We start from the raw sequence: 21,012 nt of genomic DNA, 5'->3' as shown, positions 1-21,012 counted from the left end.
ACTTTATGTTTGGCTTTACAGATTTGTTATTAGTTACATTTGAAAGTGGCTGTGCCTGTTGTTGAGAAAATCCTGTTCAAATCAAATCATAAAGCCACAGAGTGAAGCCCTGATTTAAGGAGTAATCTGGAAGCAGTTTGATTTTGTCAGCGTTTCTCTATTTTCCTTACATATGTCAAGAATAAACTACACTGATGAAAGTCCTTTGAATTTCACTTCCAAAAATGTCTCCCAATTTTATTTACTTTTCTTGGCCCTATTGTCATGGCATTCACCTTCTTTTTGCCAGATTATAGCAACTGGTCTCCCTGCTATCAGTATTCACTCTTATAATACTGTTGTAAAGGATGCTTAAAGAAACATAGCCTCCAAATAGCAATTTCTTTCCTCGAGTTGTTTGACAGCTAAGAGGATCTACTAACTTGGTTCATAGTATTGCTTATTGATATTTTCCATCATACTCTATAGCACACCAGAACTCCTAAGAAAAGCTTACTCTCTTACCCTATTATCATATTCACCCCATCTTTACCTTCGATCATCTCTTTCCTCAGTGCTGCATAAAATCCCACAGTGTGTACTCTCGATGTGTCATGTCCCCTCACCTCTAGCTTCCACACGAAGCCCACATGAGTACGATTCTCCTCTTTTGGCAACTTTTCTTTAAAAGAATCTTCCAGTGACTTGTCTTTTCTCCTCTCAGAAAACAGAGGTGGGGGAAGAAAGTAAGTGGGAAAAGGGGGAGGAAAAATACAAAAATCTCTATCTTTTCCAAGTCCATTTTAATGTCTCTTTTCTTCCCCAAACTCAGAGTATGCAAATACTTCTCCTAAGTCTCTGGACACCTCACAGAGGAATGGCGACTTCTTGTGACATAAGTATATTATTATTGGCTTTAATCTCGTCTCTTTTCAAGACCAGAGTTTCAGTTTTGCAGCTTGTGGACACTCTATTATTACTCTAACGGAAGCAAACAGACCACACCAATGTTCAGGGTTCTGGACTTGTCCTATCCACCCTGGGCCATGTCAGGGGACCCTAAGTCTGCACCTTTGGAACTGAGTTCCGGTCCTTACCCTGGAATGGCTCCAGAAAGTCTCTAACTAGGACTGAGAAGTCTCTCTTTGCCTCCTGAGGCCACAGTGGACCACAAAGTCCCTTAAGGGGTCAGGCGTGGCAAGTTCACTTCTGGCTTCCCTGGCAATGGAGCCGGGGTTTCCAGGGAGGGAGTTCTCTTGATAGCCCCTTGGGAAACCTGCCTTGGTAGCTTCATTTTGAGGCTCCAACCTTGGTTCACTTGGTTCCTGGCCTGAAGCCAGTCATGACATTAAACCTGGACATCTTTGTCAGGCTCTCCTACTTAGTTACTTCTTTGTTTCTGAGCTTGTCCTGCCTGTACACCCAAGTGGTGGGCTATTCTGGCCAGCACATAGTCTTTTTATTCCATCAGCTGCACTGTAATCCTATAATGTTTTCTAGTAACTAGTAGTCCAGCAAGGCACTCTTTTTCAGCTAATGGGGTGGAGCTTGAAAGTAGATCCAGAGAAGCTACCAGTAGCCTTCTTTTCCTGCAGAAAGAACTTTAATTTTTTTATGACTCGGGTGGCCTTATAATGCCACCTAAGTGTTTCTCCAACTGAACAGGAATTCGTAAACCAATCCTGCATTCTCTAAAAAATTGCACTTCTAGTCTCAGTGTCACCAACCACATTGCCCCAAGTGGTTTTCCAAGGAAAATACAGCTTGTTCTAGATTCATTTGCCCCTTTACATTTTAACTGCCGAGGTCAGTCTGTCATGATTTATTGGCTTTCTCTAAGGTATTGTGTCCTTCGGAGAAGTGATTTTAATACAAGAAGCTAACAAGTTTGTGATATCGCTAGAGTTGTATCCACAAACAGGAAGTCCAAGGTTTACCCATTGCAAACCTTTAAGGTGGGGAGGAAATAGAAGTTCAAGATTTAGTCTTGAATGCATTTTATTAAAATATCTTGACATATTTTCACCTACTTTCATGTGACTGTGAACTTCTGATTCTTCTACTCTGATTGAACTCTTTCCATGCCATCCTGTCCTCACACTTTTGTGCTCTTTTGTCCCCCACACTTTGGCCAGGTTCACACAACATCCTTCTCATGCATCTTGTTTTCCCAGTAGTCATAGTCTTTTGGGGGGTGAAATACTGTTCTGTTTATCTCATAACAATCTGGAAGAAACCTCAAAAACATTATGCTAAGTGAAAGAAGCCAGACACAAAAAGACTATGTATCATATGATTCCATTTACATGGAATGTTCAGAAAAGGCAAATTTGTAGAGACAGAAAGCAGAATAGTGGTTGCCTGGGGCTGGAGGAGGAACTGAGATCAGATAGATAGAGGATTGACCGCGAACGAGCACAAGGGCTTTTGGTAGGGGTGACAGAAATGTGGAAAACTGTGTTGTGGTGATAATTACACAACTCTAAATTTACTGAAAATTATTAAATTATACACTTCAATGGGTAGGTTTTATATTGTGTAAATACACCTCAATACAGCTGTTAAAAAATATTCTGAGTGTCTTTTGTTCTTTGCTTCCTTAGTGAAGAAATTGCCTATAAATCTTTACGTAATAAATTTTATCCCATCACTCACACACCTATCATTCCTCTACTTAAAACCTTTCAGTAGAATCTCAACTTTACCCACAAATGAAGTCTAACCGATGGCACATAGGCCCTTCATGAGATCTTTTCTATCTACCTCCTGGCTAGTCCTTCCTCACGCATTCGATTTTGCACATTCATTTCCTTGTGACATGTTTCCTCTTCAAGCAACACTCCTTCTGCCCACTTGTTAGATTCAAATTTATTGTTTAAAAGACTCCTCGGCTTCACCTCTTTTGTAAATTTTTACCTGGACTTTGCTGATAGGATTAAGCATTATGCTATACTATTGGGTTGGCCAAAAAGTTCATTTGGGTTTTTCCATAAGATGTTACGGAAAAACTCTAACTAACTTTTTGGCCAACCCAATATTTCTGTTCATTTGTCACTTTTCTATAATCCTATGCAACATGCTGTATTCCATGTAATGCTTTACTTGTCTATATTCCTTACCGAACTGTGATCTGTCTAACGGCAGGGGGTCTGTTGTACCTGGTGTCTCTAATGTTAATCACAGTGCTTGACACACAGTAGGCCCTTAACAAATGTTTACTGAGGTGGCCTGAATTAAAGGTTTGTATTCTCTTCAAAATTTGCCCAAGCACAAGAGATGACTATGAGTTCTGTTTTAAATGTTATATCCTTATGTATCATACAGCTGCAGTCAGAGCAAGTTGTATGTATTGGGTGAGGGGCAGGGGGAATTATTGGTTTTATAGAAGATTTTTACTTCAATGAGATTTTGAACAACTGTGTAGTTTCCACATCCTCAGGCTGTTCTAACCCCTTCTGTTCTGAACCTGTTACTTTTACTGTAATGACATCCAGATGTTATACTTTTGCCCTTCTACTATTTTCTGGTTTTCTGCCAATAAATACATATAAATTATCATTCTTTATCCAATTTATATTGATTGCTGTAGCAGAAGCAAATAATATAAAACTGACAACACCTAATATAACTTTGTTATGTTTTGTTTATGGCTAAAAATTTGAAAAATAATCGCATTCTTTTGTGACAAAATTTAGATCTGCCAGTTTTGCTCCAGGAAAAGTTGACTTGATTTAAAAGAAAATAAAAATGGCAGAAATCGTAGTTGGTAAAATTTGATATGAACAAAAAAATAGGGATGGGAGAGTATATGAAATTCTTAATAAACATGCAGGAACCTGTAATTTCTGAGAAACATAGGGAGATGTATTCTATTTTCTAAGACGCTGCTAAGAGCTATAAAAGTTGATTTCTCTTCATGAGATGTTAAGAAGATGTTGAAAGGCAATTCAATATGTTGCTCAAATGGTGGCCCAGGTTCCCAGGAGGGACACTTATCTTACAAGGAAGGAAAGGGTTCTGTTGTAATACTTGGTATCCTGGAGAATGGGTAAGCACCTATTGTGCTGCCTTCTCCTTTAGAGTTATTTTTTGTTTTAGTTATTATTGTATATTTAGTCAAATTCTGGTTTAATATGCATATTCCACTACCCATGAATGTATAATCAATAGACTATATTTCTAAAAGATAGCTCAATAGATTACTGTTATTTCAATAATAACAAATGCACATAAACACATCTTATCCTTTTACCAGTTTATCTAGTTTAAAAAATATATATATCTAGAGGCTAAAAATTATGTAACTTTATGAAATGAACACATTTAATATTTTTGTTAAATTGGTATATGTGACTCCTCTTAGCATAAAAGATTAGAGTGCCATAAACATTGTGAAGGAATTTATAATCACTTCCACTTGTTGGAACAGTACAGTGACATAGCATGAACAGTGGGCAAAAATGAATCAAATATCATATTCAGTGGTATTTGATTTAATTTTTTACTTTTGTAATCACTTCTGCTGATGCAGTTTTAAATCATTCCAACTTAATAACAATTATTTGTTACTTGTTAATGTCTTTTCCTTAAGAAAAGTTTCCTTTATCTTATATATACAAGGTCTCAACTGTAATATGTTATCATAAGACCAGGAATGCAACATGGTTTACTGCAGTTAGGTCACGCCACCAAAATAATTATCAAACAGAACTACTGGGGCTTCCCTGGTGGCGCAGTGGTTGGGAATCTGCCTGCCAATGCAGGGAACACGGGTTCGAGCCCTGGTCTGGGAAGATGCCACGTGCCGCGGAGCGGCTGGGCCCGTGAGCCACAATTGCTGAGCCTGCGCGTCTGGAGCCTGTGCTCCGCAACAGGAGAGGCCGCGATGGTGAGAGGCCCGCGCACCGCGATGAGGGGTGGCCCCCACTTGCCACAACTGGAGAGGACCCTCGCACAGAAATGAAGACCCAACACAGCCATAAATAAAATAAATAAATAAAAATAAAAAAAAAAATAAACAGGAGCTGTTATTTAAAAAAAACAAAAACAAAAAACAAAAAAAAAACAAAAAAAAAACAGAACTACTGCACTATGCTGCAGATTTTAACTGCAGCTCTGTAAGACTTTTAAAATTTAACAATGGAAAATCCAGTTCCTTACTTGGAACATGATAGAGGCAGAAGTATTTCTTAAATACTTTAAAGCTACTTTCATGCAGAATGTTTTAAGTAATCTTGAAAATGGCATTTGAAGGACATGATGAGAGCACATTATAAAACTATACTAAACTAGCACAATTTGTTCTAAAGCAGAGTCAGAGTTTTACTTTTGTGTTCTTAGAAGAGCAACATACCTTTCAATATACAGTTTCTAGAGACATATGCAATATATTGTGAAAATGACAGAAGTCAATGAGTATATGACACACAGCTAAAAACTATGTTGTACAAACTCAATTAAGTAGGTTTATGAATTTTTACATAAGATCTCTATAAGTACTCATGGAAAAATCAGTATTTACACAATTTTAACTAAAAAAACAACATCCACTTTCAAATATATATGTACTTTTTACAAAGGTCTATGCATTTAGGGCCATTATTTTATAAATTCACATAATTAAAATACATTAAGACAGAATGGAAATATTCAGAAAGGTACATTTCAACTCCATAGTGTAGATTTGGCAAAAAATGACAGTTCGTAATTTCCTAAATAAGAAAATAAAATAGAAAAAAATGAAAAAAACAAAAATAAAAATACTATTAAGGTCAATGTATCTATCCTGCTCATATCTGGTTTATGCAAAGAAGGTTCAAATTATACTTAATCAAGCAATAGTTCCAATAGAACTAGTATAAATTCTTTGTTTCTTGCCTTGTTCCAAAAAGGAGTGAAGATGGGGTGAAGAATGAATTTGTTGTACTGCACCAAGATGAAGATCTCTGTATGCTGAATTTCAAACTCTTCAAAATTTCAATATGAAATATATCCTACTTTTCTAAGTCAAATGTATAAAATGTTAAAAGCAAATGCACCCATTGTGTCAACTGTCATTTATTTTGCAAAGACATCATTACAGAGGCTCATTCTATATGCAAATTGAAATGTTATAAGTCATTGAACTGTATAGATAAAGCCAATGTGGTTAATTAACAAATGTGTTTTATAGCTACAAAATAACTATTTCACATTAAATTACATAAAATGAAAGGATATATAAAACCAATCAATCCCTGGTCTTTCATATTTTGACTGGGACCATCTGGGAATAATCTTTCACTTTGCAAAATAAGTTCACAATGGAACATCACTAGGCGGTCCACACAGAAAACCTTGGCAACCCTATTCAGTCTCTGAAGTATATAACTGACTAGAGAAATTCTCTTATTTACTTCATTAGGATGTCTTTTAAAATGATGGTTTATTCTGATCTAGTCAAAAAAAAATTCTACAAAAATTATATGTGACAGCAGCTTTATATAAACTAACAGTGAAATAAACTGGACAAAGATAGGAGTATTAATGTTTTTCTGAGACTGAGAAAATTTCATGTTAATTGAAAGTTAAGGCAACTGAACACACTTGGAAAAAAAATCAGGTTGCTCTATATTCGTCAGAAATGTTATTGTTAAGCTTTAACAAAGACCAAACATTTTGCATAACACTAGGCAGTAAGAAGGCAGCCCCCATCAGCAGGCAGCACACCAAAAATGTTTGGTTTCATAATACAGTTTGGGAGAACTACCTCTACAAAGTCTACTCGTGCTGATGCTCCTGATGCTGCCATTTCTGGTGCCCGAAAGCTGCTGCCTCCACATCCTCTGTTGTAGGTGTCACTGTATAGTCTCAGGCGATTGGGCAAGGGGCACACTCTGGATCTTCAGATGCTAAGATGAGAAAAATCAATTTCAATGCCCAAAAGATGGAACTCCTAATGCAGAAGGCGACTAAAATAGTTACCAATTGGTCTACAGTACAGGGAGGTGAAATGTTTGTTTGTTTTCATATAATTCTATATAAATAGGTTATAAACAAGATTTTCATAAAGTGGTACAGTTCTAGGATTAGACAAGTACTAGATAGGATAGAAACAGAAAATCAGACTGAGTGGTGTTTGACAGGATGACTAAAAACATGCATACTTCCTAAAAGAAGAAAGAAAAATATTCATTTAAAAATCATTGCATAATAAACCAGTCTCATGAAAATAACTTGCTTAAACTTTTATTTCCAAGGTTATTTCTACTCATTTAAATTAACTCTACAATAACAAGCATTACTGATGCCTGCTGTTTAAGGCAGAACACAAATGAGCCCATTGGTATGTTACTCTGCGTTTGTGTCCCTTTTTCTCTCTGAAAATAACAAAATTTGGTTTATGAATGTCCTCTGTTAAATAAAATTTTCTTCTCAAATGTATCAGTTCCCATCATATGTAGAGTAATTCAGCTTAATCTACAGTGTTTAACAAAAGCTCTTATATGAGATAACAACACTGAAGAAATCAGTGAGATACAGAAGGGAACATACTGTAAAAGAGTACATTTTATTATATTAAAAGAATTTTGAGTGAAAGAATGTTTTGGGTTGTAAAAAATAATCATTCCTTCTATTTATTTTTTACTAAATATTTAAAAATCAACTTTTGCCCAGTATCTTCATGTTTTAATAAAAACATGTGAAATTTGTATCTTGAAACATATTTTTTAAAAATAATTGATTTGATTTTTTAAATGATATATGCATATATGAGAACAAAATCATTTACAAAGTATTTACCATCTCTGGAAACACAACAATAGCTCAAATTAATATACAATGACTTTTGAATTAAATCAGTAAAATAACCATCTTTTTTATTGTAAAAATTGGCATTTTTATGACAGTCATTTATACAGCTTGTGCACCTGAATCCACTCTATATGATATAATGTAAAGTGACAAATGATCACAAATTATAACGACAAATTCTTACTGAACATAATTTTTCAGCAGGAGCCATCCTGAATCAATTAATCACGCTATTACTCTACCTTAATTTTTCTCTCCTTTATTTCCAGAAAAGCCACCAATCGCATATTCCAATTAATCTTATACATATACATATTTCACTTACAACTTTGATGTACATTTTATTCAAATTAATTAAATGCTACAATTTTACTAACATATTTAAAAATTGGATATGTTTAAATAGCAAAACAAAGCAAATTATGTTTTCTCAGATAAATGCAACTATGGTTATACATAATATTAAATGATGATTGAATAGTTTATCTGCATTAGAAATTTCTCTTTGCTCCACTTAGACTTACATTTTCAATTAAGAAAATAAAAACATAATCTTACATTACAATATTTTTGCATACAAGTGAAATTAATGCACATTAATCTTAAAGCATTTTCATAGTAGAAAGAAAGAACTAGAGTCTTCAAATCCATATGATTATTAATTACATTGGAACTTGGCAAATGTTCTAAAAGTTGAACAATTCAATGCTTACATTAGGTAGATTAAAAATGCACATAGACTGAGCAAAAATTACCTATCTGCAAGTTTAATTGGCAGGCAATGCATACACAGATTATTTGTGAGGATATTTTGTCTCAGATTCTGCTAGAGTTTTAGTTTTATTTATGTATTTTTGGGTATAATATTAAATAGTTATTTAAAGAGGTGTTTATGGACAAATTGATATAGCTATTCCACAACATTATCTTAACTCTCCCAATATATGCTTATTAAGTTCACATTCTTAATTTAGTGATAGAAGGAAAATACCAGCATGTGCAAAGTGTTACAAAGAATGTTATATTTCATATTTCATATATACCAGTATACTTTATAAATTAGATGAGGATAATTCTATATAGCTCAAGTTCAAGCTCAAGTTGACTATAATTGTGCACTTTGTGTATTTTTCTTAGATAATTTGAAATATGCAACTGGACATCTGCCAAACTCAAAACAAAGAAATCTTAGTGTTTTGTTTCAGATCTTTCTGCCTTATCATTTGACCTTCCCATAGGGCATATAGATTATTCAAGAATGAATTTGTTTAACAGAATAGTGATATAGCAGTGAGTAATCTCATCCCACTATTGAACCAGCCAAAATTCAACACCAGCTGAAAGCTTAAAGTATTACAACGCACAATTTGGCTTTGAAGATAGTGAAGCTAGGGCACAAGTACAAATCATTTTCTTTAAACATCACAGTGATCAATAGATAAATCTTTATAATGGCAAGTGACATTTTATTCTTTAAATACATTGCATAAAATTTTCCAACCTATGTGTCATTTGCAGTATGAGATTATTAAAACTCAATGAATTAAGAATGTGCTTTTATTACAAAATGCAGTCATCTAACAGAATAGTCTTTAGCTGACTAGTAAGAAAATTTAAAACATATATTATTTTATATAGAAAAGTTGAATTAATAAATACAATTGTGTCCAAGCTAAATCAGCTTATGAAATTCCTTTGCTTTAAAATATTCCATATAACATTTTGAAATATTTAGTTGATATGCTAATGTATTTCAAAGGCACTTAATAAATAAAAGTAAGAGTGTTTTATCTATGGCCTCCAAGTCACTACAGGATTGCATTAAGAGATAGAAAAGAGAGGGAGTAACAGATTCTGTTTGGAGAATTGAATAAATAATTCTAAGAGATAATCTGTGATCTAAGTCTTTATGTTGCAATAAAAGATTACCATACAATGAAAAAGAGGGAAATCTAGGCACAGGGCATTACATGTATGAATTTATTAAAACTTTAAAACAAATAACTTATTGGAAACAGTGAGATATTCTTTCCTGAAGAAGCTTAATATGGAGAGGATTGTTAAAAGATGAAGCAACTTGTCACGTGTCCTTACATACTTATTTCTATACTTCACTTTTTTTGTTCAACCATAAAGAAGGTGTTTTGGGTGAAATTCTTACTTGTGCTCTTGATCCTGAACCCTAGCAACATTTTCTAGGAAGCACCTGGCTTAAGTTTTCTTCTCTTTCTTCTTCAGTGTTATCCCCTCCACATTTTTTTCCCCCTTGGGCTGCATGCAATCTACATCTCTGCTGCCTCCTCTTCCATGTACACCTTATGCCTAGCTCATGTCAACATTTATTTCTTGTTCATTGAACTAAAATTTATTGAGCATCTACTGTGTTCCAGGCAATGTACTAAACAAAGGAGAGCAAGATGGGTTGGTCTCTGTCCTACTTTCTTCTCTTCTGAAAAGGGTGGTCTATTTTACTTCCTCACCATTCACTCACTAACCCACAGCTCTCTGGAATTCTAGTTCTTCCAAGTTAATAAAACTGCCTCACTTTTAGGGAGTTAGTATTACTAGTGGTTAATCATGCCAGTTTTGGTGACAGAAAGAAGTCTAGAGCTGACTTCCACTGATCTACTGCTGTCTGTTGATCTTGAGATAGTACTTTGACTTTCCTGAGCCATTGTTTTCTTAATCTGTAAAACAGACATAATAACCCTTCTCTCAGTCTTAAGTGAAGCTCAAAATGAAATATAATTATATGCTTTATAATGCTTCACCCAGTGTCTAGCACATAGAAGTTCAAGGAATTGTCGTTAAGTATCCACGTCCAAAAGTCCGTCTAATTCCAAATCCAACTAACATTTCTCAGTTTTTGTCTTTAGGATCGCAAAGCTCTCTTTGACTATTGATTATTCCCTTCAGCAAAGCTCTCTGCTTCCTTAGATTCTATGATGAGGCACTCTTCTGCTTTATCTCAGATTTTCATGTCTCCTTCATGGGCTCATTCTCTGCCTGATCTATAAATGTTGGTTTTCTGTTCAAAGTCCATTGCTCTCATCACTCAGATACACTGATCTGCTCCTACTGTTTCAAATAACATATGTACTAATGATGCCCAAATCCAGAATTCCATCCCAACAATCTGTCTTTGAGCTTCAGATTCCTATATCTAACTCTATACTAGGTATAGAATTGAATCTTCCCAAATTGAATTCATTATTTCCCCTCTAACCTAGCTGCTCTCTTTGGAATTATTATGATTACATGTGTTTTGCATTCATTGATTTATATACATTCACTGTTCTAAACAACATAATGATTTCTTGCCTACATTATTAAAACAGCCTGTTCATCCATCTTTTCTCCCTCAAATCCATATTCCACATGGTTAACAAAGGAAATTTAACCATATCACTCTCTGTTATGTACTGAATTGTGTCTCCCCTTCCTCCAAATTCGTATGTTGAAGTCTTAACCCCTGGTAACTCAGAATAGGACTGAATTTAAAAATAGGTCTTTAAAGAGGTCATTAAGTTAAAATGAGGTCACTAGCGTGGACCTTAATGTAATAAGGACACCAGTTATTGGCGTTCTTATAAGAAGAGGATATATGGACACAGATTTATGGAGGGAAGACCATGTGAAGACATAGAGAGAAGTCGGCTCTGTGCAAGTCAAGGTGAGAGACCTAAGAAGAAACCAGCCCTGCTGACACCTTGATTTTAGACTGCTGACCTCCAAAATTGTGAGAAAATAAATTTCTATTGTTTAAGCCAGTCTGTGTTACTTTGCTGTGGTGACCCTAGCAAACGAATACACTACCCTGTGTATATATATCTTTAACAGATGCTCAGAGTACACTGGGTAGAATCTCAACATAACAAGCTGTCATAGGGCTAACACACCTTCCTATCTAGCTTCCTTTCTGACCACTCTCTGACATCATGAATGTTTCAACAACCCTCAACTGCTTACAGATCCCTGTGCACACTGTATTCCTCACTTATGTACCTCTATTACTGTTATCCTCTTCACCTGGTTAATTTCTATCTAGACCTTTAAATGAAGCTTAATCATTATCTTTCCAGGAAGCCACCCCTTAACCTAAATTGATTTTTGAGTAATGCACATAGAAAACTTATAAAATATAAATAAATGGAAAGATGGGGAAAAGTCACCATAAATGTTTAACCCTAGTAGGACAATTATAACTCTAATGTTTTTCTTTCCAGCCTTTTTAAGGCCAATTTTTACACAATTGAGATTTTACTGCACAAGCAATTTTGTTTTCTGTTTTTATTTGATATGATATTATTATTTGAGCATTTTCTTATCATTAAAAACATAATTTTAATGACTTCATAAAATATCTCACCATGTTGACTTATCTCAATTAATCTAATCATTCTACTAGAACTAGAAATTCAGCCCTGATTGCTCTGGGCTTAATAATGAATTTTATGGTATTATTCTCAAACTTCTATTTCTAGATTTCTCTCCTGGTCTTTGGATCTGTATATCAGTTGGACCGCTTCATCAGAGCATTTCACTAAAACTTAAATCAGTCCAAAACTAAACTCAATATTTCTAACTAGTATCTGTCCTACCCCTTCTATCTCTCCCAAACCTTCTTATATATCTGTTTATAGCACAATAATTCACCAAGTTTTCCAAACTAGCAACCAGTGGTTCATCCTGATGTCTCTTTTCCTTCAATCTTTCCCAACTCAAATTCAATCATTTACTAAAGTGTTTTTGACTCTGTCTTTTAACTATATCTTGTGTCTTTCCTCTCCACTCCATTATTATTCATTTAAACTGGTCCACATGATCTTTAAGCTATTGAAATGGTCTCTAACTCCATCTCTCTGTCTCCAGACACCTCAATTCCTTCCTCCATAAATTTGCTTCATAACTGCTAATGTAACTGTTAAAGATTCAAAGTGATCATGTCACTCCTTAGCTTAATATTCTTCAGTGGATCATTGAATCTTTCTGCACCATGTTCTGACCCTTTAAATGGCTCTGTACTTAGGGTTTTATATGTGTTATTCAATCCTTCTTGCACTCCTCTGAGGGAATCAGCTGACTTCTCCATTCTTAAAGAACTTTTCTTAAAGAACTTTCTTGTGACTCTTTACTTATGTGTCTGTTCTCAGACTGGGAACTTGCAAGAACAAGTTATAAAACTAAAAAAAATTGCTAAGAGATCTAAATATATATGTTGACAAAAATCTTCACTGTAGGTTCACGGTAGGAAGGATATTAAAAGAGAAAGAGGAGACTAAAAACTAAGCAACTTGTAATAAAATCACAACCAGAAATAAAATAAAAATATTTTTTATATTTCTAAGTTCCTTTGGCATGGAAATGTATGATAATTTTGTAATAGAGCCTTCACTAAACTAATGTATTTATACCAGTGTCCCTAAGGGCCTGAAAAAATATGACGTAGTACTCCAACTGTGAGTTTAAATATATATGTACACTTATCAAGGTTTAGTAGATTCACAAATGTTGGAAAAACTAAACATATTGCTAAAAACATCATTATTCTAAGAATAACTCAATAAATCATAAGCAGTAATCAATAGAGGTACACAGTCATCATTTCAAACATGGAATCTTAATGGAGACTTGACGGTAAGCAATAATTACCAGAGGAGTACTAATGCAGAATTGATATTCAGTGCTAACAAATTAATTTTGAAGCTAATTGAAAAGAAATTTTGCTTTGAATAACACCACTATAAGTAATGGTTATTGTTATGATTTTTATTATGATTTTTAAGAATGTTCTGATGTATACCTTATATGGGACACCTGGTAATATATATATTCTTAAGGCAGGATTATAGTAAGATGTTTTATAAATAGAAAATGGTAAGTAACTTGGAGTCAGAAGGTCTGTGTCTAAAAAGTCTCGATGCCATCAGATCCTAACCTCTAAAAGTTCTTTAAATTTACTTTGGGAGGATGAAAGGATACACCGTTCTACCATCCAGCCTGCTGCTGTGGGCCACACATTGCTGGTTCTTCAGATTCTCTTTAGCTTTATGGCTATACTTCCAGACCCTGCAGCCACCCCAAGCCTGACACAGTAACCCTGTCTCCCTTGAAAACCACATCTCCCATAAAAAAAACCCAAAACATTAGCTTTAGTGGAGAGGAAGTAGGAAGAAGACTCCACTTTCTCTCATTTTTACTATCTATTCTTTTCTTTTCAGACCTAGTGACTTACACACACACACAAACACACACACACAACCCAAATCTCCTTTTTCCATTAGAAGACTCACTTCACCTTCCTTTCCAATATTTGAGTGTTAGAAATGATAACAGACTTATAGAAAAAGCATCTTGTTGAATTTATCTTAGGTTTCATTCCTTTGTCATTTGAGAATTTGCCACCTTGACAAATACAAATCAACACATGATCAAGTGTTAGATAAGATATATTTAGACACAGTTATTCCTTTCCCAATATTCCATATACCCCAAAATGTTCTTTTCCTTTTGGCAGTAGCACCTAGGAGTTATGTCTTCACTTATTACTGTTGGTGGATCTGAAGTTATCCTGTTCACAGGCTGATTTTTCAGATAACTCCTGAGGTTAATGGTACTTTGTTCAGATACTCTGCCTCTCTGTCATCTATATAAAAAGAACTGTCATCAGTGGCTCACTTATTCTGAGACTCTTAAGGACCTTACTTCCTTGGCTGCTGGAAGCTAATCTAATTGGCTATTAGTGTTGACTCCTAAAATTTCACTATTGCTCCATTCTATCAGCCACCCTTAGTTCTTCCTTCTAATAATTAGGGTTCGTGTAGCCTAATGCTTGATATAGCTGGTACTTAATGAATATTTGCTGAATATTGGATGGATGTTTTACAGATGGTCAACTGACACCTCTACTAGGACCATAGCTGGTATATAAGTACCTGCACTAGTAATTAGTTTACCCTTTTCAGGCAAGGGAAGTTATTTTCTCTAGATTTGTTGCACGTAACGTGAAAGTAGTTCCCCTCTGCTAGGATGTTCTCCAGTAGAATAACTAGAATCACCCTATTTTTATACTGGGTCGGCCAAAATGTTCGTTCAGGCTATTCTGTAAGATGTTACAGAAAACCCGAACGAACTTTTTGGCCAACCCAATACTTTCTGTTCAATACTCATTCTGTCCCTAATGGCTAACTGCAGCAAACAACTTTCTGCTTGCAAACATGCTGAGAGTTTCTCAAGGACCAGCTTATCTTTGTGCCCTCATGTTCCTCTTCACTAGAAAAAAATAGTCAACTTCCCTAGCACAGCAGTTGTTGCCATATACTAATTATAAGTCTAAGCCTGCACTATATTTTATTTGTCTAAATATTCAACTTTCTCTAACATATGGTATTGCTTCCATGATTCCATGTATCTAGTGAAAAAAGATTGTCACCATACCTTTTTCTTCTTTGGTTACAGAGTTCCTACTGAAGATTAGAGGTGTTTAATACCCTTTGTTTTCAGGGTTAATATCCTTTGTTTAAGTTTGTGTTTCATCAGTGGTAGAAATCTTGCAAACTGTCCTTCAATCTGATAATACGATTGCTATGTTGCCTTACCTTCTAACATTTCAAACATAGGGCTATGGATAGTTAATGTTTTTTTTCTTAACAACAAACATGGAATACATTTAGTGAACTTATTACTGAGTGCTACCCTCCACAGTGCTCGGAATATTCAAAATGGGCTTCACTAGCCTTCTGTTCTGGCCAATATTTTTTCCACACATTCTTTTCTTTTTTTTAACATCTTTATTGAAGAATAATTGCTTTACAATGGTGTGCTAGTTTCTGCTGTATAACAAAGTGAGTCAGCTATACATAAACATATATCATCATAGCTCCTCCCTCTTGGGCCTCCCTTCCACCTTCCCTATCCCACCCCTCTAGGTGGACACTAAGCACCGAGCTGATATCCCCGTGCTATGTGGCTGCTTCCCACTAGCTATCTATTTTACATTTCTTAGTGTATATAGGTCCATGCCATTCTCTCACTTTGTCCCAGCTTACCCTTCCCCCTCCCCCTGTCCTCAAGTCTATTCTCTATGTCTGTGTCTTTATTCCTGTCCTACCCTTAGGTTCTTCAGAACGTTTTTTCTTTTTTTTTAGATTCCATATATATATGTTAGCATACGGTATTTCTTTTTCTCTTTCTGACTTACTTCACTCTGTATGATAGTCTCTAGGTCCATCCACCTTACTACAAATAACTCAATTTCGTTTCTTTTTATGGCTGAGTAATATTCCATTGTATGCATGTGCCACATCTTCTTTATCCATTCATCCGATGATGGACACTTAGGTTGCTTCCATGTCCTGGCTATTGTAAATAGAGCTGCAATGAACATTGTGATACATGACTCTTTTTGAATTATGGTTTTCTCTGGGTATATGCTCAGTACTGGGATTGCTGGGTCGTATGGTAGTTCTATTTTTAGTATTTTAAGGAACCTCCATACTATTCTCCATAGTGGCTGTATCAATTTACATTCCCACCAACAGTTCAAGAGGGTTCCCTTTTCTCCACACCCTCTCCAGCATTTGTTGTTTGTAGATTTTTTGATGATGGCCATTCTGACTGGTGTGAGGTGATACCTCATTGTAGTTTTGATTTGCATTTCTCTAATGATTAGTGATGTTGAGCATCCGTTCATATGTTTGTTGGCAATCTGTATATCTTCTTTGGAGAAATGTCTGTTTAGATCTTCTGCCCATTCTTGGATTGGGTTGTTGTTTTTTTTGATATTGAGCTGTAGGAGCTGCCTGTATATTTGGGAGATTAATCCTTTGTCAGTTGCTTCATTTGCAAATATTTTCTCCCATTCTGAGGGTTGTCTTTTCATCTTGTTTATGGTTTCCTTTGCTGGGCAAAAGCTTTTACGTTTCATGAGGTCCCATTTGTTTATTTTTGTTTTTATTTCCATTTCTCTAGGAGGTGGGTGAAAAAGGATCTTGCTGTGATGTATGTCAAAGAGTGTTCTTCCTATGTTTTTCTCTAAGAGTTTGATAGTGTCTGGCCTTACATTTAGGTCTTTAATCCATTTGGAGTTTCTTTTTGTGTATGGTGTTAGGGAGTGTTCTAATTTCATTCTTTTACATGTAGCTGTCCAGTTTTCCCAGCACCACTTATTGAAGAGGCTGTCTTTTCTCCATTGTATATTCTTGCCTCCTTTGTCAAAGATAAGGTGACCATATGTGTGTGGGTTTATCTCTGGGCTTTCTATCTTGTTCCGTTGATCTATAATTCTGTTTTTGTGCCAGTACCATATTGTCTCGATTACTGTAGCTCTGTAGTATAGTCTGAAGTCAGGGAGTCTGATTCCTCCAGCTCCGTTTTTTTTTTTCCCTCAAGACTGCTTTGGCTATTCGGGGTCTTTTGTGTCTCCATACAAATTTTCAGATTTTTTGTTCTAGTTCTGTAAAAAATGCCATTGGTAATTTGATAGGGATTGCATTGAATCTGTAGATTGCTTTGGGTAATATAGTCATTTTCACAATGTTGATTCTTCCAATCCAAGAATATGGTATATCTCTCCATTTGTTGTTATCATCTTTAATTTCTTTCATCAGTGTCTTATAGTTTTCTGCATACAGGTCTTTCGTCTCCTTAGGTAAGTTTATTCCTAGGTATTTTATTCTTTTTGTTGCAATGGTCAATGGGAGTGTTTCCTTAATTTCTCTTTCAGATTTTTCATCATTAATGTATACGAATGCAAGAGATTTCTGTGCATTAATTTTATACCCTGCTACTTTACCAAATTCATTGATTAGCTCTAGTAGTTTTCTGATAGTGTCTTTGGGATTCTTTATGTATAGTATCATTTCATCTGCAAACAGTGACAGTTTTACTTCTTTTCTGATTTGGATTCCTTTTATTTCTTTGTCTTCTCTGATTGCTGTGGCTAAAACTTCCAAAACTATGTTGAATAATAGTGGTGAGAGTGGGCAACCTTGTCTTGTTCCTGATCTTAGTGGAAATGGTTTCAGTTTTTCACCATTGAGGATGATGTTGGCTGTGGGTTCACCACTGAGAATGATGCTGGCTGTGGGATATTTGGCCTTTGTTATGTTGAGGTAAGTTCCCTCTATGCCTACTTTCTGGAGAGTTTTTATCATAAATGTGTGTTGAATTTTGTCAAAAGCTTTTTCTGCATCTATTGAGATGATCCTATGGTTTTTCTTCTTCAATTTGTTAATATGGGTTATCACATTGGTTGATATTGAAGAATCCTTGCATTCCTGGGATAAACCCCACTTGATCATGGTGTATGATCCTTTTAATGTGCTGTTGGATTCTGTTTGCTAGTATTTTGTTGAGGATTTTTGCATCTATGTTCATCAGTGATATTGGTCTGTCGTTTCCTTTTCTTTGTGACGTCTTTGTCTGATTTTGGTATCAGGGTGATGGTGGCCTCGTAGAATGAGTTTGGGAGTGTTCCTCCCTCTGCTGTATTTTGGAAGAGTTTGAGAAGGATAGGTGTTAGCGCTTCTCTAAATGTTTGATAGAATTAGCCTGTGAAGCCATCTGGTCCTGGGCTTCTGTTTGTTGGAAGATATTTAATCACAGTTTCAATTTCAGTGTTTGTGATTGGTCTGTTTATATTTTCTATTTCTTCCTGGTCCAGCCTCAGGAGATTGTGCTTTTCAAAGAATTTATCCATTTCTTCCAGGTTGTCCATTTTATTGGCATAGAGTTGCTTGTAGTAATCTCTCATGATTCTTTGTATTTCTGCAGTGTCAGTTGTTACTTCTCCTTTTTCATTTCTAATTCTATTGATTTGCGTCTTCTCTCTTTTTTTCTTGATGAGTCTGGCTCGTGTTTTATCAATTTTGTTTATCTTCTCAAAGAACCAGCTTTTAGTTTTATTGATCTTAGCTATTGTTTCCTTCATTTCTTTTTCATTTATTTCTGATCTGACCTTTAAGATTTCTTTCCTTCAGCTAACTTTGGGTTTTTTTTTGGTTCTTTCTCTAATTGCTTTAGGTGTAACGTTAGGTTGTTTATTTGAGATGCTTCTTGTTTCTTGAGGTAGGATTGTATTGTTCTAAACTTCCCTCTTAGAACTGCTTTTGCTGCATCCCAAAGGTTTTGGGTTGTCATGTTTTCATAGTCTTTCATTTCTAGGTATTTTTTGATTTTCTCTTTGATTTCTTCAGTGATCTGTTGGTTATTTATTAGTGTATTGTTTAGCTTCCATGTGTTTGTAGTTTTTACAGTTTTTTTCCTGTAATTGATAGCTAGTCTCAGCGTTATGGTCGGAAAAAATAATTGATATGATTTCAACATTCTCAAATTTACTGAGACTTGATTTGTGACCCAAGATATGATCTATCCTGGAGAAAGTTCCATGAGCACTTGAGAAGAAAGTGTATTCTGTTGTTTTTGGATGGAATGTCCTATAAATACCAATTAAGTCTATCTTGTTTAATGTATCATTTAAAGCTTGTGTTTCCTTGTTTATATTCATTTTGGATGATCTGTCCATTGGTGAAAGTGGGATGTTGGAGTCCCCTACTATGATTGTGTTACTGTCAATTTCCCCTTTTATGGCTGTTAGCATTTGCCTTAAGTACTGAGGTGCTCCTATGTTGGGTGCATAAATATTTACAGTCGTTATATCTTCTTCTTGGATTGATCCCTTGATCATTATGTCATGTCCTTCTTTGTCTCTTGTAATAGTCTTTATTTTAAAGTCTATTTTGTCTGATATGAGAATTGCTGCCTCAGCTTTCTTTTGATTTCCATTTGCATGGAATATCTTTTTCCATCCCCTCACTTTCAGTCAGTATGTGTCCCTAGGTCTGAAGTGGGTCTCTTGTAGACAGCATATAGACGGGTCTTGTTTTTGTATCCATTCAGCCAGTCTATGCCTTTTGGTTGGAGCATTTAATCCATTTACATTTAAGGTAGTTATTGATATGTATGTTCCTATTACAATTTTCTTAATTGTTTTGGGTTTGTTATTGTAGGTCTTTTCCTTCTCTTGTGGTTCCTGCCTAGAGAAGTTCCTTTAGCATTTGTTGTAAAGCTGGTTTGGTCATGCTGAATTCTCTTAGCTTTTGCTTGTCTGGAGAGCTTTTAATTTCTCTGTCAAATCTGAATGAGATGCTTGCTGGGTAGAGTAATCTTGGTTGTAGGTATTTCTCTTTCATCACTTTAAATATGTCCTGCCACTCCCTTCTGGCTTGCAGAGTTTCTGCTGAAAGATCAGCTGTTAACCTTATGGGGATTCCCTTGCATGTTGTTTGTTACTTTTCCCTTGCTGCTTTTAATATTTTTTTTTTGTGTTTAATTTTTGATAGTTCGATTAATATGTGTCTTGGTGTGTTTTTCCTTGGATTTATCCTGTATGAGACTCTCTGTGCTTCCTGGATTTGATTGACTCTTTCCATTCCCATATTAGGGAAGTTTTCAACTATAATCTCTTCAAATATTTTCTCAGTCCCTTTCTTTCTCTCTTCTTTTTCTGGGACCCCTATAATTCAAATGGTGCGTTTAATGTTGTCCCAGAGGTCTCTGAGACTGTTCTCAATTCTTTTCATTCTTTTTTCTTTATTCTGCTCTGCGGTAGTTATTTCCACTATTTTATCTTCCAGGTCACTTATCCATTCTTCTGCCTCAGTTATTCTGCTATTGATTCCTTCTAGAGAATTTTAAACTTCATTTATTGTGTTGTTCATCATTGTTTGTTTGCTCTTTAGTTCTTCTAGGTCCTTGTTAAATATTTCTTGTATTTTCTCCATTCTATTTCCAAGATTTTGGATAATCTTTACTATCATTCTCTGAATTCTTTTTCAGGTAGACTGCCTTTTTCCTCTTCATTTGTTTGGTCTGGTGGGTTTTTATCTTGCTCCTTCATCTGCTGTGTATTTCTCTGTCTTCTCATTTTGCTTAACTTACTGTTTACACATATTCTTAATAGTACCTGTTTGAAGCTGTGTTGAATATTACCTTAGACTTTTATTTTTAATTTTGTCAAGGGAACTCATCCATCCATTCATCCATCCAACCATCTTTCCATTTATTCTACATACTTGCTACTGCTCTAGGCAAAGGAGATAGAAATATTAAAGACACTCTGCCACAAAGGAAATCGTTGGCCTGCAAGGGAAACAAGTAAGTAAATAAACAGTTATAGCACAACAGGATAACGGTTTTTTTGCTAAGAGAACACAGAAAAGGGATGGCTGAGCCAGTCTG

The 21,012-nt window shown here is 35.2% G+C and overlaps 1 protein-coding gene across 2 annotated transcripts in view; it reads right to left on the bottom strand.

The window, feature by feature from the left end:
• Positions 1–21,012, bottom strand: part of LRRC7 (leucine rich repeat containing 7) — a 508,378-nt gene that overhangs the window by 199,943 nt on the left and 287,423 nt on the right. Inside the window, exon 8 of one of the 2 annotated variants that reach the window (XM_057529777.1) lies at positions 6,729–6,869. The exons of the other annotated variant lie outside the window; for it this stretch is intronic. Coding sequence (XP_057385760.1) covers positions 6,863–6,869 — 7 coding nt within the window. The 3' untranslated portion in view covers positions 6,729–6,862. Of the gene's footprint in view, positions 1–6,728; positions 6,870–21,012 lie in introns of those variants that run through there. 2 annotated transcript variants of the gene reach the window in all.

This window comes from Balaenoptera acutorostrata, chromosome 1 (assembly GCF_949987535.1).
Source record: "Balaenoptera acutorostrata chromosome 1, mBalAcu1.1, whole genome shotgun sequence".
Taxonomy (NCBI): Eukaryota; Metazoa; Chordata; class Mammalia; order Artiodactyla; family Balaenopteridae; genus Balaenoptera; species Balaenoptera acutorostrata.
This window is presented reverse-complemented; position numbering and strand designations above follow the sequence as displayed.